We start from the raw sequence: 19,499 nt of genomic DNA, 5'->3' as shown, positions 1-19,499 counted from the left end.
TCTGTTTACTCCGGGTCTAGTATTAATCAGCAAGGCACCGGCTCATTTGCAACTGGGTGAGGAAACCGTACCGCGATTTTACAAGGCCCGTTCTTTACGTTACGTGCCACAGTCACCCGTAAATGAGGAATTCGTGCCGTAGGTTGGACAGGGTATTTCATTGACTTTCGCGTGACGAAGGGGAGGACCGATAACCCGAAGTTTTCACTCGCAAACCGATGCACTGCATCATCATTACTTGTAGACATTGCAAATGTAATTACACCTGCGGACCATTTATCTTCGTACATATCGCATATAAATGCGTGCAGCTACTCATATGTGTATCTATAGTGCATGTGTGTAGTAAAAATACGTATGTGTCACCTCTTTTTTGTACACCGCCCTGCTGAAATTGCTCGGCTTTCATGTGATTTGCGTTAGAATCAGACACCAAGAGCATGGGACTTCATGTGCGTACGCAGTTCGTGGGCTTATGCTTATGCGATTGCTGTTAGATTGATTTCCCTCATTCTAATATATGGAATCTATATGAAATACAGACAGAATAAATGCGCTATTGTTTTGGTTGTGCTTAAGGTGATATTCTAATCATGTAGTTCTTTTATTTGTTTACACGTGCTTCTAAAGATAACTTGCCGCGCAGATACTTTTATAAATGAAGATGCGTAAATCTGTAGGGAAATAAATTAAAAATTAAATTATTGATCATGGGTTTTATGTGCCAATCCCAGGATGCCTATATGAGGCACGCCGTAGTGGGGGACTCCGGATCACTTGTGGTTCTTTAACTGTCACCTAAATCTAAGTACATGGCTGTTCTCAAATTTCGGCCCCATCGAAATGCGGCCCCCGTGGCCGGGATTCGATCCCTCGACCTCGTGCTTGGCAGCCCAACACCATAGCCACTAAGGAACCACGGCGGCTACGAGAGCAATAAATGTGATTCGCTGAACGTACAGTATCAGGGGTTTCTTGATTTTTATTTCTGTGTGTGCACATTTTCTAAAATTAGCAGATGAAGCTCGCACAGAATTAGCGTTTATGTAAGCTATTACAGAGCAATTAGCTGCAGTAGCCGCGCAGGCTAACTGTACTACAGTCCAGGAGATGCACTTCAACATAATTTTATATGACGAATATGAGCGTAACATTTCGTAATTTTTTACGCACGAAATATAGAAAGCAGAATATTTTAAAAAACAAAAAAAAACAAGACAAAATATATCGTCGATACTCCTTAATGCGAAATTTGAGCGTAGCTGTATACCTGCTATGCTTTCACAATATAATGACTGCACGTCAATCTGTCTCGGGCGGCACCTAGCAAACGAAGTGTGGCGCAACTACCTCGCTGATGGGGGACAAATGCTAAAACACCCATGTACTTAGACTTAGGTCCAGGTTAAAGAACCCCAGGTGGTCCAAATTTCCGGAGTCCCCCACTGTGGTGTGCCTTATAGTAAGTGGTTCTGGCACGTAAAACGCCTTAAATTATTTGTAATTTGTCTGGTTAATCGCCATGCGCGGTTGCAATTCACAGCTGCCGCTGCAGACAGACCTCCGCTCATGCAGCGCTTTGTTTCCTTACAGACGACGTGTGCTGGTCTGGCGCCGTCTCGCATCTGTCGTTGCCGCAAAGCCCGTCGTGCACTACGCTTTTCTTTTCACGCTTCGCCGTACCCTCCTCCTCCGTTTTCTGCTTCGTGGTTCCGCTTCGCCCTCCTCCTGCGCTATCATCCTCGCGCTCTCTTCGCTATGCCCCGCTTTCGTCTCCCGCTGCGCTCCGCGTTCCCTATCACCTTTTGCTGTGCTTGTTCGCTCGGTGCCAAGGTATGGTGCCTACGCCGGCGCTCCCTCCAGAAACGGGCGCCTAAGAGCTGCGCTCTGAAAATGCCGTCTTTCCCTCTACTGCGCTGTCCGTACGTCAGCCCTCACCTTAGAAAATACTTACGCAGTAACTGGCGGTGCCGCCTAATTGTTCCGTTGGTGAAGAAAGATGGCTACATATGCTTCTGCGGCAATTTTGGAAAGTCTGTCCCCACCGCCTGTCACACAAAACAATATCCGTTGCCAAAAATAAGGAATTTATTGGTGAACCTCAGTGGAGAGGTATTCAGTACACGCGACTCCAAGGATACGTACAACAAGCTACATATAGATGAAGCAACAACAAAAAAAGCTCCTGGTGGTTATCATACCATTAGGGTTGGGTTCTTTCAATTGGCTGCCGTTCGGGGATGCTTCAGCATCGGCGGTTTTTCAGAAGTAGGTGGAAGCGGTCTTGCAAGGACTACCGGATGTCCAAGTATACGTGGAGGTGGTTGCTCAATAGAAATGACAGTTATGGGGTATTTCTTTTGCAGTTTTAGGCCACAAACAATGGAATATTTGCAGAAAACGGAAGGAAACAGAGAACTCAACCCTATCGAAGATCAGTCCTTTTGTCGAAACGTTGAGGCTTGCAGCGACACAGCTCAATTTATCACACTGCAATATATTAAACAAAAATGTGACTGGCTGCAATAAACAATTTGACATCTATCATTTGTTCATTTCAATAATGCAATCTTAGGCTGCTGAGCACGAGGTCGCGGGATCGAATCCCGGCCACGGCGGCCGCATTTCGATGGGGGCGAAATGCGAAAACACCCGTGTACTTAGATTTAGGTGCACGTTAAAGAACCCCAGGTGGTCGAAATTTCCGGAGTCCTCCACTACGGCGTGCCTCATAATCAGAAAGTGGTTTTGGCACGTAAAACCCCATAATTTTTATTTTTTAATAATGCAATCGAAAGTCGTTTAAGAGACGCTCAAGCCCAGCGTGCTAGCTGGATGATAAGGTAGCACCGTAACAATCACGTTCATTCGAAGTTTTCAAAAACCCTTCCACAGAAGCCGCTTTCTTGTAAATAAAGAAAATGATAAGAAGAAATGCGAAACTCATTGCCACTATCGGGCACCTGTTATTTAAGCCTAGGGTGTTAATGGCAGAGTGTCTATTTTTGCTGCTGTTGTTAAGCGTCATCGCACTATTTGCGTTCGTGTGCTATATCACATTCAGGTCAACGAGTTGGCTCAGCTTTGTATTATAAGTATAACATTTATAAAATCAAGCGCTGAGAACATTCGTACGCCGCATGGTCACATCACATCCTCAAAACTCATCTAAATAGAGATGTTCGTAATGCTCACTCATCATCATCATCATCAGCCTGGTTACGCCCACTGCAGGGCAAAGGCCTCTCTCATATTTCTCCAACTACCCCGGTCATGTACTAATTGTGGCCATGTTGTCCCTGCAAACTTCTTAATCTCATCCGCCCACCTAACTTTCTGCCGCCTCCTGCTACGCTTCCTTCCCTTGGAATCCAGTCCGTAACCCTTAATGACCCTCGGTTATCTTCCCTCCTCAATACATGTCCAGCCCATGCCCATTTCTTTTTCTTGATTTCAACTAAGGTTTCATTTACCCGCGTTTGTTCCCTCACCCAATCTGCTCTTTTCTTATCCCTTAAAGTTACACCCATCATTCTTGTGTCCATAGCTCGTTGCGTCGTCCTCAATTTCAGCAGAACCCTTTTCGTAAGCCTCCAGGTTTCTGCCCCATACGTGAGTACTGGTAAGACACAGCTGTTATACACTTTTCTCTTGGGGGATAGTGGCAACCTGCTGTTCATGATTTCAGAATGCCTGCCAAACGCCCCCCAGCCCATTCTAATTCTTCTGGTTATTTCAGTCTCATGATCCGGATCCGTGGTCACTACCTGCCCTAAGTAGATCTATTCCCTTACCACTTCCACTGCCTCGCTACCTATCGTAAACAGCTGTTCTCTTCTGAGACTGTTAAACATTATTTGAGTTTTCTGCTGAATAATTTTCAGACCCACCCTTCTGCTTTGCCTCTCCAGGTCAGTGAGCATGCATTGTAATTGGTCTCCTGAGTTACTAAGCAAGGCAATATCATCAGCGAATCTCAAGTTGCTAAGGTATTCTCCATCAACTTTTATCCCCAATTCTTCCCTTTTTGTCACCTTTTTGTCACCTCATTTGTGGCTTTTCGCGTCTTTATGAATTGTGATACCTTTGTAATTGCGTTTATTTGAGCAGCCATATTTTTTGTATGGCCGTCACAGTACTTACGTGTCATGTCTGAAACTCCTGCTCCTCTTTATAAAACTCGAATTCAGAAGGACAGTTCTGAAATGACTTTCCATGTCTAAATGGCATTCAAACTACCTTACCTTATCTTACCATATCATTTATAAAAGACTTATTTCTTGTGTTTTGAAGGTTGACTACTGAATTAGGCACGCCTTTAGTTTGGCTAGCTTTCCTTTACTGACGCCGCATACACACTATTTGTGATTGAGGAAGCGTCAGGTTACATCAGGTAAGACACAAATTGCAAAAACAACGGGAATATTGGGAAAGACTCCATTTACTTATCATCTCTTACCTGTGTATTTTCATTTGATTCTTTTTCTCGTCATAACACTCCATTCTTTGGACTATGTCTGGCAGTGGGTACACGCGATTTCTAAACGAAATCATCATCAAGAATTAGAACAACGAGATGGGTAAGCCAGGCTCTGCTATTTGAAGCGTCTGAAAGAACTAGACTTTACTGCCCTTTGGTGACATAAGCTGTGTTTTGAGCACTGAAGTTGCGACCCATCTCAAGAGAGCACTCACGGAATACCAAAGGCTGTTATTGGATCGAGGAGCAGCCAAGTCAATCGCACCTTCTGCTTCTACTCGTAGCCTTTAGATCAAAGTAGCTAAATGGAGAAACGCACTCATAATATTGACGCAGCAACGTACCAAAATATATGGATAGCGGTACAAGGAACAGGAAGATAGCGCGGTATGGCTTAGCCACCAAACCATGGTAGCACATATTTTGCTTCTGACTAAGAGGAAAAAATAACGGAGTTTGACAGGACGTGCCTTGTGTACAACACACAACCGTTGGCCTGTTAGAGGTGCAGAAAAGGGGCCTAGGGGGAGGTAGCGCAGTCGAGTATGGAAGGGAACTAGGCGGTGTGACAAAAGGAGGAAACTAGCAGGGCTATGAAGGAGGCAGAAAAGCGCAAAACAGGGCAATTTAAGATCTTTCGGAGAGGCTTTCGTCCTCCACTGAGCATATATAGGCTGATGATTGAGATGCCACACCAAATGTTTAGTAAATAAGCTTGTTCATGTATAAACGTCTCCTTAGGCTAAGGAAAGCTCTTTTCGTCTATAACACGAACTGGCGACGTTATGGCCGGCCAAACTTGACGCGTGCAGTGCGCGTTGGAGTGAATCCCAGACGGGAGCGGTTCCTTACAGTGCTTTCCAGCTGGACCACCGGCTTTTCCTTTTGTTATGCCGCGCGTAATTCCAGTTACGTGTGCAAGAAAACATGTCATTATTTGGCTTAATTTGGCGGTTCCTCCAGGACCCCAAAGGGGAAGTGGGGACACTGAAGCTGGAACAGGGACTGGTCCCAGCTTTTGGGAGCTGCGCATGCCAGAGGTGTGTAATGTCGGCGCTCCGTTATAGTTGACAGCGGGTCTTGTATTCGAGCACCCAACAACACGCTCCGGCGTCGGCGGCACAAGTCCACGGACTGCCGTGGGTCCAGATTTTTAATCGTTGAGCTGCCTCTTGGAAGCCCTTGAAATACCACGCCGCTGGCTTTATCGTAACCTCAAGTGCCCTCCAGAGGCCCGTGTTTTTTTTTTTTTCAGTAGTTTTCAATTTCGCATGCTAAGTAATCTCGCAGAGCCAAAGCTCACGATAAACGTGAATTTCTTTGCGCACGAAGACTCGCCAAAGAGTCACGTGCTGTTGAGGCCGCAAAAGATAAGGAAGAGACGGGACTTACGTGGAATGACCGCTACGATTTCGCATTCTGGGCAAGAAATTTCCTAAACAAAGCACCTGTTTCATCGTCTTTCACTGATATATGGACGTATATGAGCAGGCATGGCATACACGATGTTACCGTGTATATCCGTGAGGAGGTGCATCGTCGTTTTTTTTTTACTTGTGTAATACATTTACTTGGGCGTGTTATAGAAGCAATTGGAGTTACAGGCAATGGGCAGGCAATACCGCCACCTAATAAATCTCCATGAAATGCTACCTATGTTTCACATTTCAGTGCACACTGAAGATTTAGCGAGAAAATGGCTAATTATGCCGAGCTCCATCAAGGTATTGTACTCGCACGATAGAAGGAATGGCTCGAGGAGAAATGAGACACGGTTGACTATAGCGCCAAAAAAGACACACCACAAGAAGCACAGGCACACAGGACCAGAGAAATATAGCGCTCGGCTCAAATTGAAAAAAAAAATTAAAATTTTAGCATCATGTTTTCTGTGCTTCTCCTTCTCGTCCGGTATACCTACTTTTAGCGTGATTGAAGGTGTGTCTACATTGCGGAATGCCCATCTTTTCACGCAAACTTATTCTCTAATTCCAAGGAAAATAACGAAGTCGCCCTATATCGTCTATTCTTGCATCAGACGAGCGATAAGCGCAATCAAATAAGCTCAATCTATTGAATTTCAGCCGCTTCACCCTCGCCTCCCGACTGAGTCGGCGTTCCGACCCATCGCGCGAATCTGGCTTAATTTACGCGATGCACAATATAGACCGCTCTCTTCGCGCTGTGTTTAACGAAATTGTGATTCCTGAATTTCCCAAATACGATTATGTAAACGCGTTCTCGTCGCCCGAATTGACACCGGGAGATAAGTGTAGTGCAACACGCCTGCTTGCTAGGGGAGTTCTGCGCACATTGGTTGCACACTTTATTACAGGACATTTCTATTGGTGTTCGTGCTCGTGTCTACTTTTACCACCTTATCAGGCAGGAGTCACGTCGACAACAATACGTCCCCTGTCAGCTAAATTTAGCGGAATATTGAGCGAAATTGCGACATTCTCATTGCTAATAAGTATTTCCTTTTTCTGTGAAATGTGAATATTTTCTTTTTTCCGCAGCTCTCTTTAGTGAGATCTACCAGGCTTCTCTCCGTAAGTTCCCTGACATGAATCTCCATGTGATGCCTCATTTGCTGCAGTGTACTGCATTTGTAATAAAATGCCAGTGTTTCCCGTGCGAGAACTGCGATTTGCTTATGACGCACGTTGTAATGCAAGACTGCGTAGTAATTTCGACCACCTGCATTTCTTTACTGAACACCTAAATTTAGTACACCAACCAACGTTCTTGCATTTCGTGCCCATTTATATGCTGCCAAAGTGCCCGGTAAGAAATCCGGGTCCATGAGCTCAGCAACGTAACACCGTATTCACCAAGCTTCCGCGGCTGGTAGTGTCCCGCATATATACTCGAACAACTTCGAAAGGATGGTATCTCTAATCCTTCTTTTTTTCACAGACTTTATTATATTCGCAGGCGTGTTTTCACCGACATTCATTCATCCACCACCTCATGTATCAACTTGCATAAACCACGCGCACAAGGTTTACCCAAGTGTGGGCTAGAAGAAAAATATACTTGCTGTCACTTGTACTTTATCATATAGGAGAGCGGAACGCCCAATCTCCAGCTATTATCAATATTACAGAGTTTACCACCTTCGAGCAGCGTTTTATAACACCCGTTTACAAAGAGTGAGCGGGTGAGCTGATAGCCTTTACTTTATCGTATAGGCGAGCGGGAGGCCCAATCTCCAGCCATTATCAACATTACAGGGTTTACCACCTTCGAGCAGCGTTTTATAACACCCGTTTACAAAGAGTGAGTGGGTGAGCTGATAGCATTTACTTTAACATATAGACGAGCGGGACGCCCAATCTCCAGTCATTATCAATGTTACAGAGTTTACCACCTTCCAGCAGCGCTTTTTAACACCCGTTTACAAAGCGTGTGCGGGTGAGCTGATAGCCTGCGAAAATATTAAGTCAAGTGGCATGAGCGAGTGTCGGGCTTACGCTGCCCTCCTATGACATCGTCAATACACGGACATCGTGGCTGGTAAATGCATCACCGACACTCAGCGTGGCTGGCTTAGCGGATATGTGGCGTTTTCATGCTGAGGAAGAGGTGACGGCTCGGATTCACGCGTAACCTCGCCGCGTGCGCTGTGCTGAGACGTTCCGTAGGGCGACATTGTCAAAATGCAATGCTTCCAAGCTATTACAGTGTCCACGGGTAGCACTGCCGTTCGTTTATTCCGCGGGATGTTCTCTTTTTCTTTTTGCCCATAAAGTTTCCTACAAGGATCACAAGAGTGAACTCTGAGCCTGTGCCTATGGGAGCTCTAAGCATGGCGGTTCAAACAGCACGGAGAATGACGGATAGGAGATGTATTTTCCGTAGCTTCATTCTTTTCCCTGGTAACCATTATTGGCATTTAAGTTGAAGAGCGCCAAGGTTCCCTCTAGCAATTTTGCCACGAAACTGCACGCTTTTGAACAGCTTTCCGAGGCTACTCAATGCAAGAGGTTTCAAAATCTGATAGCAAAGGCCCCGTCAAAAGCAACAGAAGCTGCGGTGCCTGAAGGCGAAGTTTGAGTGGCTTTTAACTTCTTTCCCTTTTGTTTCGTCCAGGTCCCTTTGACCCAAACAAGCCATTGCCAGGTAAGTTTCCATAACTTGTATTCTTGCATGTGCACGTATACTATAAGTAAGTGATTCAGCAACCACTGGGTGGACGCTTCACATGATCTCATGGTACACCAACTCGCTCCGTTCTTTGCGATTGCTGCGGCTGTCAGCACAGCCAGAACAAATAAGTTAGCACGCTCCTATTTCCGCAAGCAACACCGTCGTGCTTAGAGCTAGATTACTCTCAGAAAATTTTATGCCGAGTCATGGCGTCACGTAAACGTCGGCGACGACCATATTGGTGTTGCCACACCAATATTGTTCCCAAATTAAAACATTTTGTAACTGTTTTCCAGAATTTATACTCTCTAAGTGTCATCTTTTTTTCGTGCGAGCGATGTGTGCTAGTGTGTGGTGGCATGTAAACGAAAAACAAACCTGCCGAGCTTATAGAATGATCATTTGGCGGAGCGTTAACAGCTTATAAAATATTTCTCACTTCTACATCTTTAACCTCTTCCAGCCTGAGCTCGCAATTTCGCGACATATAAAATCTAAACCTAAATATCTTACGGGGACGCTTAAGCGAATAATATCCTGATTACGATGCTATGTGTAATCACCCGATCAGTAAAAACATCCTATCATGTTGCCATGTCTGACTCGGAAAAGAATGCTCTGCGCATGGCGACCGCAACGATAATGAACAGTGCAAGAAGCTCGCGTGAATGCATCTATTTGGATCCACAAATGGCAGTCGTCGTCCCCTGTTGAATACATCTTTAGAAGCTCTTGTAATGTGCTAGACGGCTCACCTGTCGATTCAGAATTTGTACCATGAGAAAACGCACTGATGTAAAGGCATAATTTCGCGCTAGACGCAAGTTTCACTTCTTAACACGCCCTCAAATTTCGCTCAAGGACGTAGACTGGTACTAGAAAAGCAATGAAGGGGGCTAGTTGGTGAACGTTCATGGTTATATTGCGCTCAGTTTTACAAACACGATATTAAGGAAGGACAGGACGTGGACGGACGTAGCGCTACGTCCGTCCACGTCCTGTCCTTCCTTAATATCGTGTTTGTAAAACTGAGCGCAATATAACCATGAACTGGTACTAGACTGTATGTAGATATTCTAAGCTATAGCGTATAAGGGCTTTTAGATTCAACTCTAATGTTTTTCTTCAGGCAAAGCATTGAGGCCACGAGAGGTTATTGTTTGTGCCGTTAAAATTTCAACCGCCTAACGCTCGCTTCCTTTCGCTGGTGTCGCTGCAGACGAGACGGGCTACCTTTACCAGCCCGCGTCACCCCGAACGTGGCTACTGTACTACCACTACCCTCCGTTCCACCCCGACTACTACCAGCCGCCACCTCCACCACCTCCTCCTCCTGCCGGGGTTGTATTTGTTGCGTTTGACTACCCTCGTCACGAACTAGATCGACCGGTCAAGGATGAAGGTACGACACGGTTTATGCATTTAGTTTTTCGTTTACTCGCATTCAGTTTGTTACATTCACTCTTTCAAAAATGCCGAGGCCACACCTTGAACGATGTCATCTGTCACTGGGCTCTGAGAGGATGAACGTTTGAAAATATCCTTTTAAACAGGGTAGTGGTGGATGCCGCTTTTTTTACATGTCTGTTTCACTTCATAATTGCCCTTAGGATTCGCAGTTCACATTAACTAACCGTCAAACGTGGAAGAAACTTGTTGCCATAAAGAGTAACTTCTGGTCATTCTCTGTTTTCCCTACCTTTTCGCCACCAGCATTCCAGCGGTATTTTACTAATTTCAGTCGCCAATTGACTAACTTTTGCTCTGTTGTACGCAAAGCCCAAGACTTCTGCCAGGATAGCCAAATGGTGATTTACGTTTAGATTGATTCTGCGACACACTAAAAATTACGCTGCATTGCTTGTGCGATACTCACATGCGCTACGCATACGTTGTCGTCACTGGCAAATTTTTATTGTGATAGCAACTGTGTGCACACTCCAGGGACGCCCCCATCGTCGTCGTCGCCACCGTGATGTTCCTTATATAGTCCAGGTGCAATAACACCGTGACCCCGCACCTCATTCTGTTGGTGCGAGTGAAAGCGTGCGAGAGGTAGCCAAGGACGGCGGCTTGATCTCGCGTGCACCAGGGAAGTAGACGGAGAGGAAGTGCGCCGTTGTCTACCGCACGCAACGCACAAGTAAGGGGTGGCTATAATGGTGGCGACTGCATATGGCGCGCCTGAACGCAGCCGGGTGCGCCATACCTTGAAAGCGATCTGCGATGAGTACCCAGTGTATACGTGCTCCTATGGCTGATGGCTTCGTGCACGCTGTATTCTCGCCACTTCTCGCTGAAGCGAGAGGCAGCACGAAGCTTGGTTCGCTCGCTACTACTGCCCCTCTTCGTCCTGCCAGCTTCGTGACAGCGAGTGTCCGCGTTCATCGATTGAGATGTGTTTGTTTGCTTGTGCGCTTGTGACGACAGGCTTGTTGATTTATTTAGTAAGTTAACGTTTACGAGCTTATACGGTTAGTAAATATACTAACCTTACTTTGTATAGCTGTCTATTAATGAGCTATCCCTATCGATCCTTCGACTTTCGTGCAAAACTGCGACTTATCAAACGTTGTCCTGACATAACCGATATGGCTCCGAAAAGCAGTATGCTGCCCTCTGCATTATCGTAAGAATTCTGGCTTAAGTTCTACTCCTCGGTTTTTAACTTAATTAATTTCAATCGCTGGATTTTCCCTCGCAACTGTCTGCTATGGGGTTCTATGATAATCATGATGATGGTGATGATTATGGCGGGGACGTTTTTTGGCATCCCGTTTGGAACGAGATGGTTACAAATAGCCATCTTGCCTGCTTGATTTCATCAGGCTTTACTCTATACATAGCAATCTAGAATTTTGCGTATTGGATCTCGATCTTACCTATCGTATAACATCTATCCCTGTACTGTCCCAAGCGCATGCTTGCAATAACTTTTCAAGCACTTCTCTGCTTTTTTCTCATTACTCTAATCGTCTCTAAATTACCTCGACTTCTGACCACTTCATCCTTCTACCTTTGAACCCCAACGCTTCTGGTAGGAGTTCACTTCCTATTAGCCTCGTTGGGTGCATATTTCGGCCTTCCATTACGATTTGCTGAGTCTTTGTTGCGCTTTCTGAAGCGCCGCATAGCACATTTCCATGTGCATTTTGTTCCAGTGTGATCTTATCCTCCTGCAGGGAGCCAGCTGGGTCCTCAAATGGTGAAGCACTACTCTTTGAGTTATCATACAGCTTTTTCTGCCTTTCTTTTTTTCTTGGCGTTTTTGTAAGCCTGCAGGGATCTTTCTTTTTTATTTCCGTCCTTTGTTTCCAACTTGCCCACTCTGTTTCTGTCACTTTCTTTATGATGTGCTTTGGTTGTCTATTTACGCGTTCAGTTACCCTGTATTACACTTTATGATAGCACAGAGCACGCCACTCTGTTACCCAAACATGAATATCGACACAGCAATCTACAGTCACTTTCAAGCCCTGGGTCGTGGCCCTCAAAGAAATTTGCTAACAAAAGGCATTATGTTCTCTTAAAGCTTCAGACTTCTCAAACTTATAATGAACTTGCCAGTTTCGCACTGTAAAGTCGGGTAAATATATTTAGACGGAAGTAGTAGCAGGAAGTTTCAGAAATGTCGTACCGAGGAGACCTAGCGTGTAACTGAGCTTGAAGTACTTCGCGCTGTTTTCTCCTTCTCCTTATTATACCCCCAGCGATGTCGTTCCCTCAGTTTGAGTGCCCTATCCTTAAAGTCCTGGAATATATATACCTATTTTGGTGTGCCATGGTCCGCAAACTTCCGAGTGGGCAGTTTGCTGAAGGATTTTTATTCGACAAGAATTTTCCTACAGTATGTTCATAGTCCTAATGTTGAATATTTGTCGATATCACGCGAAGATACCCTTCGGAAATTCTATACAGTATTCTTCACATGAAATTGCTTGAGGTAAAATATTCGGTTGATAGTAAGGAAAATCCTAGGCCAGGACAAGATAGCCGTATGTTGGCTTCATAACATTTCGCGAAAACCGTGACCATGTCTCGAAGGGCCTAACCGTAGGCACTTATTGAGATCGAGATAGCGAAAAAAAAAACGAAAAAAAATGAGGGGCAGTTCTTGAAGATTCAGCGTACTTTACTCCTTCAGTTGTGTACAACAGTAGGTACCAATGAAAACCTCTCGTTTAGACCCTAAGTGAATCCTAATACCGTAACCTCTACATTGATGGTAAATATGTCACCGTATTGTGTTCTGCTTTATATAAATTTGTTGTCCTATTTCAGTGCCGGACGAAGGCAACACGTAAGTATGCTAAAATACTTGTCATGAGCTTGTCAGTGGTAACTTAGCGATGCTACATTTGTAACTTCACGGTTAGTGAGTATTGATAACGTTATGCCCGAAAGGCACTAAAAGGCATAGAAACCCCTTCATGAAAGACTTCAGAACAGCATATACGCGGACGAATAAAGCATTCGGGTACAAACTACCATGGCTTGATATGTTTGTAGGTGACAGCTGTGTAAGCACCCTTCAGTATATCATGTGCAGTGAGCACCCATACACATATATGCATAGTAATACATATTTATATATGTACATGCTTGTTGATTTTCCACAAATCTTTTAATGAATGTCAATGCCGTCTTCCTTTCTTTCTTCCGTCTGATATGTTTTTATACCTCTTCAATCGGTCGCTGTGGATATTGCATCCAGATCCAACGAACGTGTTCAAATCAACGTGAATCTGTGTTTTGTTTACTGGTGATTCCCTATTAATGCTATACACAGACATGGTTTTGTTTCGTTTAGTTTGATTAGTTTTACGTAGAAATAGTTGTATACAATGCTCATTCCAAGGGATTGGCCGAGAACTGGCGAACAACTAGTCGTACATACTGAGTGGCTTAATCAAGGAAAGTAAACAAAAATTCCGTCAAATCTAATGAGTCAGTACATAAACAGATCCGTGTACTTTAGGGATACCTTAATTTAACATTAAATGCTACCCGCAGTGGTTGCTTAGAGGCTTTGGTGTTGTGCTGCTGACCACAAGGCCACGGTATCAATTCACGGCCACGGCGGTGGAAGTTAGATTGGGCGAAATGCAGTAACACCCCTGTACTTAGGCTTAGGCGTACGTTAAATACCTCTAGGTGGTCAAAATCAATCCGGAGTCCGCCATTACTGCTTGCCTCATAATTATATCGTGGTTTTGACGCATAATATCCATAGTTTAAGTTACAGTATTGAATGTACAGGTTTCGTGAAATAAGTTTTTTTGGTGGTTGTTACGTAGAACAGAGGGGGGCATGCTTGTTCAGCGTTCAAGGAATATATTACCCCGTCCGGGGTGCATCGATTTGGCGCCTAGTAGCACCTAGCGCCACCCAATGTCTGCAGTTGCAGTAAATGGCCAGAAACTCAAGAACCAAAGAAGAACCAAAGGGGGGAAGAACCAAAGAAAGTTTTCGCTTTAGAATAAAACTGAATTGCTGCCACTGGTTTACGTAACTCCTGAAGCCCACGTGACCATTGAAATATTTCTTAGCGTTAGGCATGAACACGTTTCAGTTGTGAGTTGCAACCCATTGTGGTAACAGAAGTCAACCATCGTTGAAATACCATTCGCAAGGGCGGTAGAATAGTGTTGTCGACCATATACAAGGTGCTCCAGATAACTTTAGCCAGAGTTTACAAAGATGCGAATGCGAAGTAGCTGGACAAGTAGCTCGACGGGTGGTGTCTAGGTTTCTTATTTTACGCGATCAATGTGATCATTTTTTTTTCGAACTGTAGTACAATTAAGGCTAAATGGTGTGTTACCTTATTTTTCTGGGGGTCCACAAATGGTATAACATGCACAAGTGTTGGTGGTTTCTTACGTGAAGTTGTTTCATCTTTCCAGCTTTAGAAATGTCGTTTTTCATGGAAGTACTTCTCTAGAGTTAACAGAACAAAACTGTATAAAGATGCCTGTGATGCTACCAGTGTCTGTGTACCGATCCATATCTGGTGCAGGTCGTGGAGGTGACGTTGTGAAAAGAATTAAAAGATGCCAATTCGTTCTTCAGCAAAAACTTCTTTTTCTAGCTTCACAGCAATGCGGTGCCAGTGAATCCTTGGCTTCAAGAAAAAGGCTTATTTGTACCGTGGTCTGTTGACCATTAAACATATGTTCTTCGAATGATGGGTTGCTATGTTCCGTTGGGACATCCTCTGAGCAACATTAAAAAAGGACCTCCCGTTGTCACGCCGAGACATCCGGTTTTCACCAGTCCCAAAGTTTTTAAGCGCACCCTTTGATATGGTCATGTTACTGGGCCTGTGCAGTCTATGGAAATTGCGTATGACACTCGGAAACGCTCGAATATATGCTAGACCTGCGCGGCAGTACTTTATTCAGAGGATTGTATCACCTAGAGATGAACTCAAGAGTCAAAGCGATCCTCCAGAGTGGATCAGTACGATGGATGAACTTGCCAACTTGAAGCGTTTTTAATGGGAGCTCCACCCAATGGTGGTGGCTGTCTTTTTAAACATTTCAAGTACAGCGTTCTCTGTTGTTTGTTTGCCAAACTGGCAATTAAAAAAAATGTGGCAGAGTGGATAGCGCGCTCGACCTACTGATCGGTAGCATCTTGGGGCACATGATCGAATTCTCACTGTGGTCGCTTTTCTTTTAGTAAGACCAAGATCACATAATCTCTGTACCGCTTTTCCACCACGGCTTTCTGATGATGGCAAGTACGTCAAATGGGGCAAGTAATACTCTCGTATAAAAAAAATCTGCCTTTGCACATGTGAGTACTCTATGTAATATAATCCGTTCCAGAGGGAGGACGGAATGTTGCTTGCGTTCATGTACCTTATAAGTGCACGGAAATGAACTACCGAGCTGAAGTCCATAAGGTCTACTAAACAGCACGTTTTGTTATACACATGAACGTAGAAATCGTCGTGTAGGTGAATGCAGCAAGAAGATCCCAAGGGCAATGCGTACGGTTTTGTTGAAACAAAATTTTTTCGAAGTCGAAAGAAAATTTATTCTGGTCACGGGGTAATCTCATCAGCCGACTGGGGTATTCGCACTACCAAATTGGCTAACCAAAAGTTCAGCTACTAAATGGAGAGCCATGGTGCTTAAGTGGTTATTACTTCCTCCTCCTGAGTATGAGATGGCGGGTTCGACTCATGGTTGCCGTGGCCGCATAACTAAGAGGACTGAATGCAAGAAGGATAGTGTTTTTGGATTTGACGGCACTTCGAAAAGGGCTCCTAGGGGTGGTCGAATATGGTCAGTGTGTTTTTTGTATTACGCGCTTTTAAACCGAAGCCCACGGACTTCCTTGAGTAAAATGTATTGCCCTTCTCACAGCGCAGACGCTTTCTTTTCAAGGTATTCAATCAATCAGTCAGTTAGGTCTTTGATCGATCTATCAAACTGAACCGAAAGATTGAAGACAAATAGTGACTCCTATGAAAATGTGCAAGGTGGTGGTAGATGCGAGATACGAAAACTTTTTGTGCCCTTGGAAAGTCGCACAAATTTTGACATCGTCGACTCAGTACCTCGAAGTTGCACTGTCGTTATGTGGGCTAGGGTGTGCTGTCTAATGTGTACGTTCAATCCTGATCGTACTGCTCTTTCGTATTTAGAGGATCGCTGCTGAGCAGAGCGCTGATCTTGGGAACGACCTTCATGATACTTGCACTCCTCGTGGCCTTGGCAGTATTCGCCGTTTGGATGACGGCAGGTGAGGACGATGTGAAGAAACTGTAGAGGATAGCTTTTCTATGGCGCACAGGTTGTAGTTGTTGCTTGTTCTAGAAAAAGACACACATGCACACAATGCACGTATGGTATAGAGTTCTGTGTGACAGCCGAAGATGTACGTATAAAGCATATTTAAAAAAAACGCCTAAGTGTTGTCTGTGGACTAATGATCTTTCGCCTTTTGTTGACTTTGTACACTCTTTTTACCAGCAAGATATTTTATACAACCTGGCCCAAAAGTAAAAAACAATATATGCTGATTCTCCTCTCATGGAGAGTAGATGTAAACGTGAAATAGCAACCGGCAAAGCAGATTGGTTGGAGAGGATACCAGCCGCAATCTTAAAATCGGTGCAGTCCATGTTCGCAATGGCACACCCCACCACACTATACGTCACCACGTCCTATTGTGCACTGATGCATAATGATGCTACCCAGCTATATGATAAAAACCTGGCAGAAGGGGGCGCGACAAGCAAATAACGCCAGGGAGACAGGGCGCACTGCCCAGCTAGAACAAGAAAAATCTCCTGAAGGAGGCGCCCCGCAGCGTGGCGCCATCTCTCGAGGCGACGAGAAAACCGCGCTGTGGAACTCGCGGACTGCTGGCGTTCAAGAGAGTACAGGCAACCCTGTCTCAGCGCCAAAAGATGCATTTGAAGTGTATACTCCCTGTATCTCACTTTTGAACGTCGCCCCCCCCCCCCTTATTTGAAATGAGAAATAAAACTTCAGCGCACTAAAAGTTACAGCTTGATTGATATTGTGAAGAAACACTAGGAAGAACTCAGAAGCAATAGTGTTTTTAACTTATATGGACAGTAACTAGCGTATGTAACGCGGTCTTGTAGAAAGGGTTGCGGGCCAAACACCACATTTTATTAAGTAATGACTGGTTGCCCAAATTAAACAATTAACAATTAAAGGAGGCTCTAAATGTTCTTTATTTCAGAAAGGGCAGCTATAAGCACTGACTCTCTTTGCCTTCCTTCGTGTCGTTCTGTCCGTATTTCTTTATTTTTTCATGCGTAGAGCGCCCAACCACACTCGACCAAAACTTAACCTGAGTTCTACTCTCGCTCTCTCATTGCCTCTTCACGCCATCCCGTAGAAGCTCTACAGATTGGCAAAAAAAAAAACCGGAAGAGCGACCCTAATCGTCAAATTTGTGCTATACGGCCTGTTCGCCTTGCCCAGAGAGCGCTACTGTGCTGGTGGAATGGTCGACTGAACCTGAGCTGCCGCTGAAGGTTCCGACCGGGCCGTCGGTCAGGGAGCTCAACCTTTCCCCGCTACACGAGCAGGGGTCGTTTCCAATGGCCGTGTTCGTTTTTGAGCACCGCAGAGATGTACCTGTGCAACCGCGGCCTCAAAGATCCCACCCGCATGAGCACCACTTTGTCTCGGAGGCCGTACTTGAGCGGCCGGCAACACGCCCCGACGAGGCGAAACATGGAGGAAAGACGATATGACGACCGCCGAAAGACGACGCAGGGGCGCTCGTTTCGGCATCTTTGCGACACAATAAATATACGCTGGCAGTGGGTTAGATCGCAGGAAGCCTTCGCAAAAATGCGAATAAATTCGGAAACTAAAACTTAAGCGTGTTCGTGTTTCAGAAGAATTTATACATTTATCGAGGAAATGTATTCTGAACCTCCATTTTGCTTACACATAAAGGGGAGGAATTACTTTATAAGCACATTTTATAAGTCCATTTGGTGCAAGTGTTTTTGTTCACGTAATGCCTTGATGCGGCGTCGTTTCATCTAACGAAACTCGCAGCGTCGGTCGATTGGATATGGTTGTGTTTCACAATGTTAACATGCATCTTGCACTACATTCTTTTATTGCGATTAGCATTCTTCGGCTACTTCAGGCGTGTTGAATCTATCTATCTATCTATCTATCTATCTATCTATCTATCTATCTATCTATCTATCTATCTATCTATCTATCTATCTATCTATCTATCTATCTATCTATCTATCTATCTATCTATCTATCTATCTATCTATCTATCTATCTATCTATCTATCTATCTATCTATCTATCTATCTATCTATCTATCTATCTATCTATCTATCTATCTATCTATCTATCTATCTATCTATCTATCTATCTATCTATCTATCTATCTATCTATCTATCTATCTATCTATCTATCTATCTATCTATCTATCTATCTATCTATCTATCTATCTATCTATCTATCTATCTATCTATCTATCTATCTATCTATCTATCTATCTATCTATCTATCTATCTATCTATCTATCTATCTATCTATCTATCTATCTATCTATCTATCTATCTATCTATCTATCTATCTATCTATCTATCTATCTATCTATCTATCTATCTATCTATCTATCTATCTATCTATCTATCTATCTATCTATCTATCTATCTAATCTGTCTGTGTGAAAATATAAAATATATAACATAGAACGGCTTATTCAGCATGACGCTGTTCGGAGTCATTACCTTATCAATTCTCCAGATGCCGCTGTCGTCGTGTTGACAGGTTAGTTGTTCGGCGGCCTCATGCTAACTCCATTGCAAATTACTCTTTAAGATCCAGGCTCTCAGCACATGTCCAATATATCGCACAATTTAGCAGTAAGTGGGGCGCTTACATGAGCAGCTCTGATCTGGTATAGAAGGCCATTTGTTTGCTACTGTTCGAAGCTATGCCGCAAGGTAGTCAGCCTTATGGGCACCATCAAAAATGTAAATTGGCGAACTCTTATTTTGGCACTTATTATGTGAAAGCAAACGATAGCGCCTTTATATATACAGTAAATTTCGCACAAAGCATCTGGCATTTACTGTGACGAGAATGCATCTAACATTGAATCAATATAGCACCACAACGTATTGCCAGTGTCGAGACGAGTTATGTATGAGGTGTGTACCCAGCGGGTGCTCGCGCACGCTTAGAACCCCCCCCCCCCCCCGCCATGCAGCAACCCGTCTCCTCTCTCCCGCATCCTTCCGTACACCCTGCGTTATCTAGAAGAGCTGGCGCAAACTGTGCGTGTTTCTTCCCACACGAGAAAGGTGGCGAGCCAGCGCCTGCGAAAGCTGAG

General features: G+C 44.4%; 1 protein-coding gene across 1 annotated transcript in view; it reads left to right on the top strand.

The window, feature by feature from the left end:
• The window catches only part of LOC129384233 (uncharacterized), a 50,116-nt gene that overhangs the window by 1,297 nt on the left and 29,320 nt on the right, over positions 1-19,499 (top strand). Inside the window, exons 2-3 of the mRNA XM_072284041.1 lie at positions 8,576-8,605; positions 9,852-10,034. Of these exons, the coding sequence (XP_072140142.1) occupies positions 10,029-10,034 (6 nt within the window). The 5' untranslated portion in view covers positions 8,576-8,605; positions 9,852-10,028. The remainder of the gene's footprint in view (positions 1-8,575; positions 8,606-9,851; positions 10,035-19,499) is intronic.

This window comes from Dermacentor andersoni, chromosome 8 (assembly GCF_023375885.2).
Source record: "Dermacentor andersoni chromosome 8, qqDerAnde1_hic_scaffold, whole genome shotgun sequence".
In the NCBI taxonomy this organism is placed as follows: Eukaryota; Metazoa; Arthropoda; class Arachnida; order Ixodida; family Ixodidae; genus Dermacentor; species Dermacentor andersoni.
This window is presented reverse-complemented; position numbering and strand designations above follow the sequence as displayed.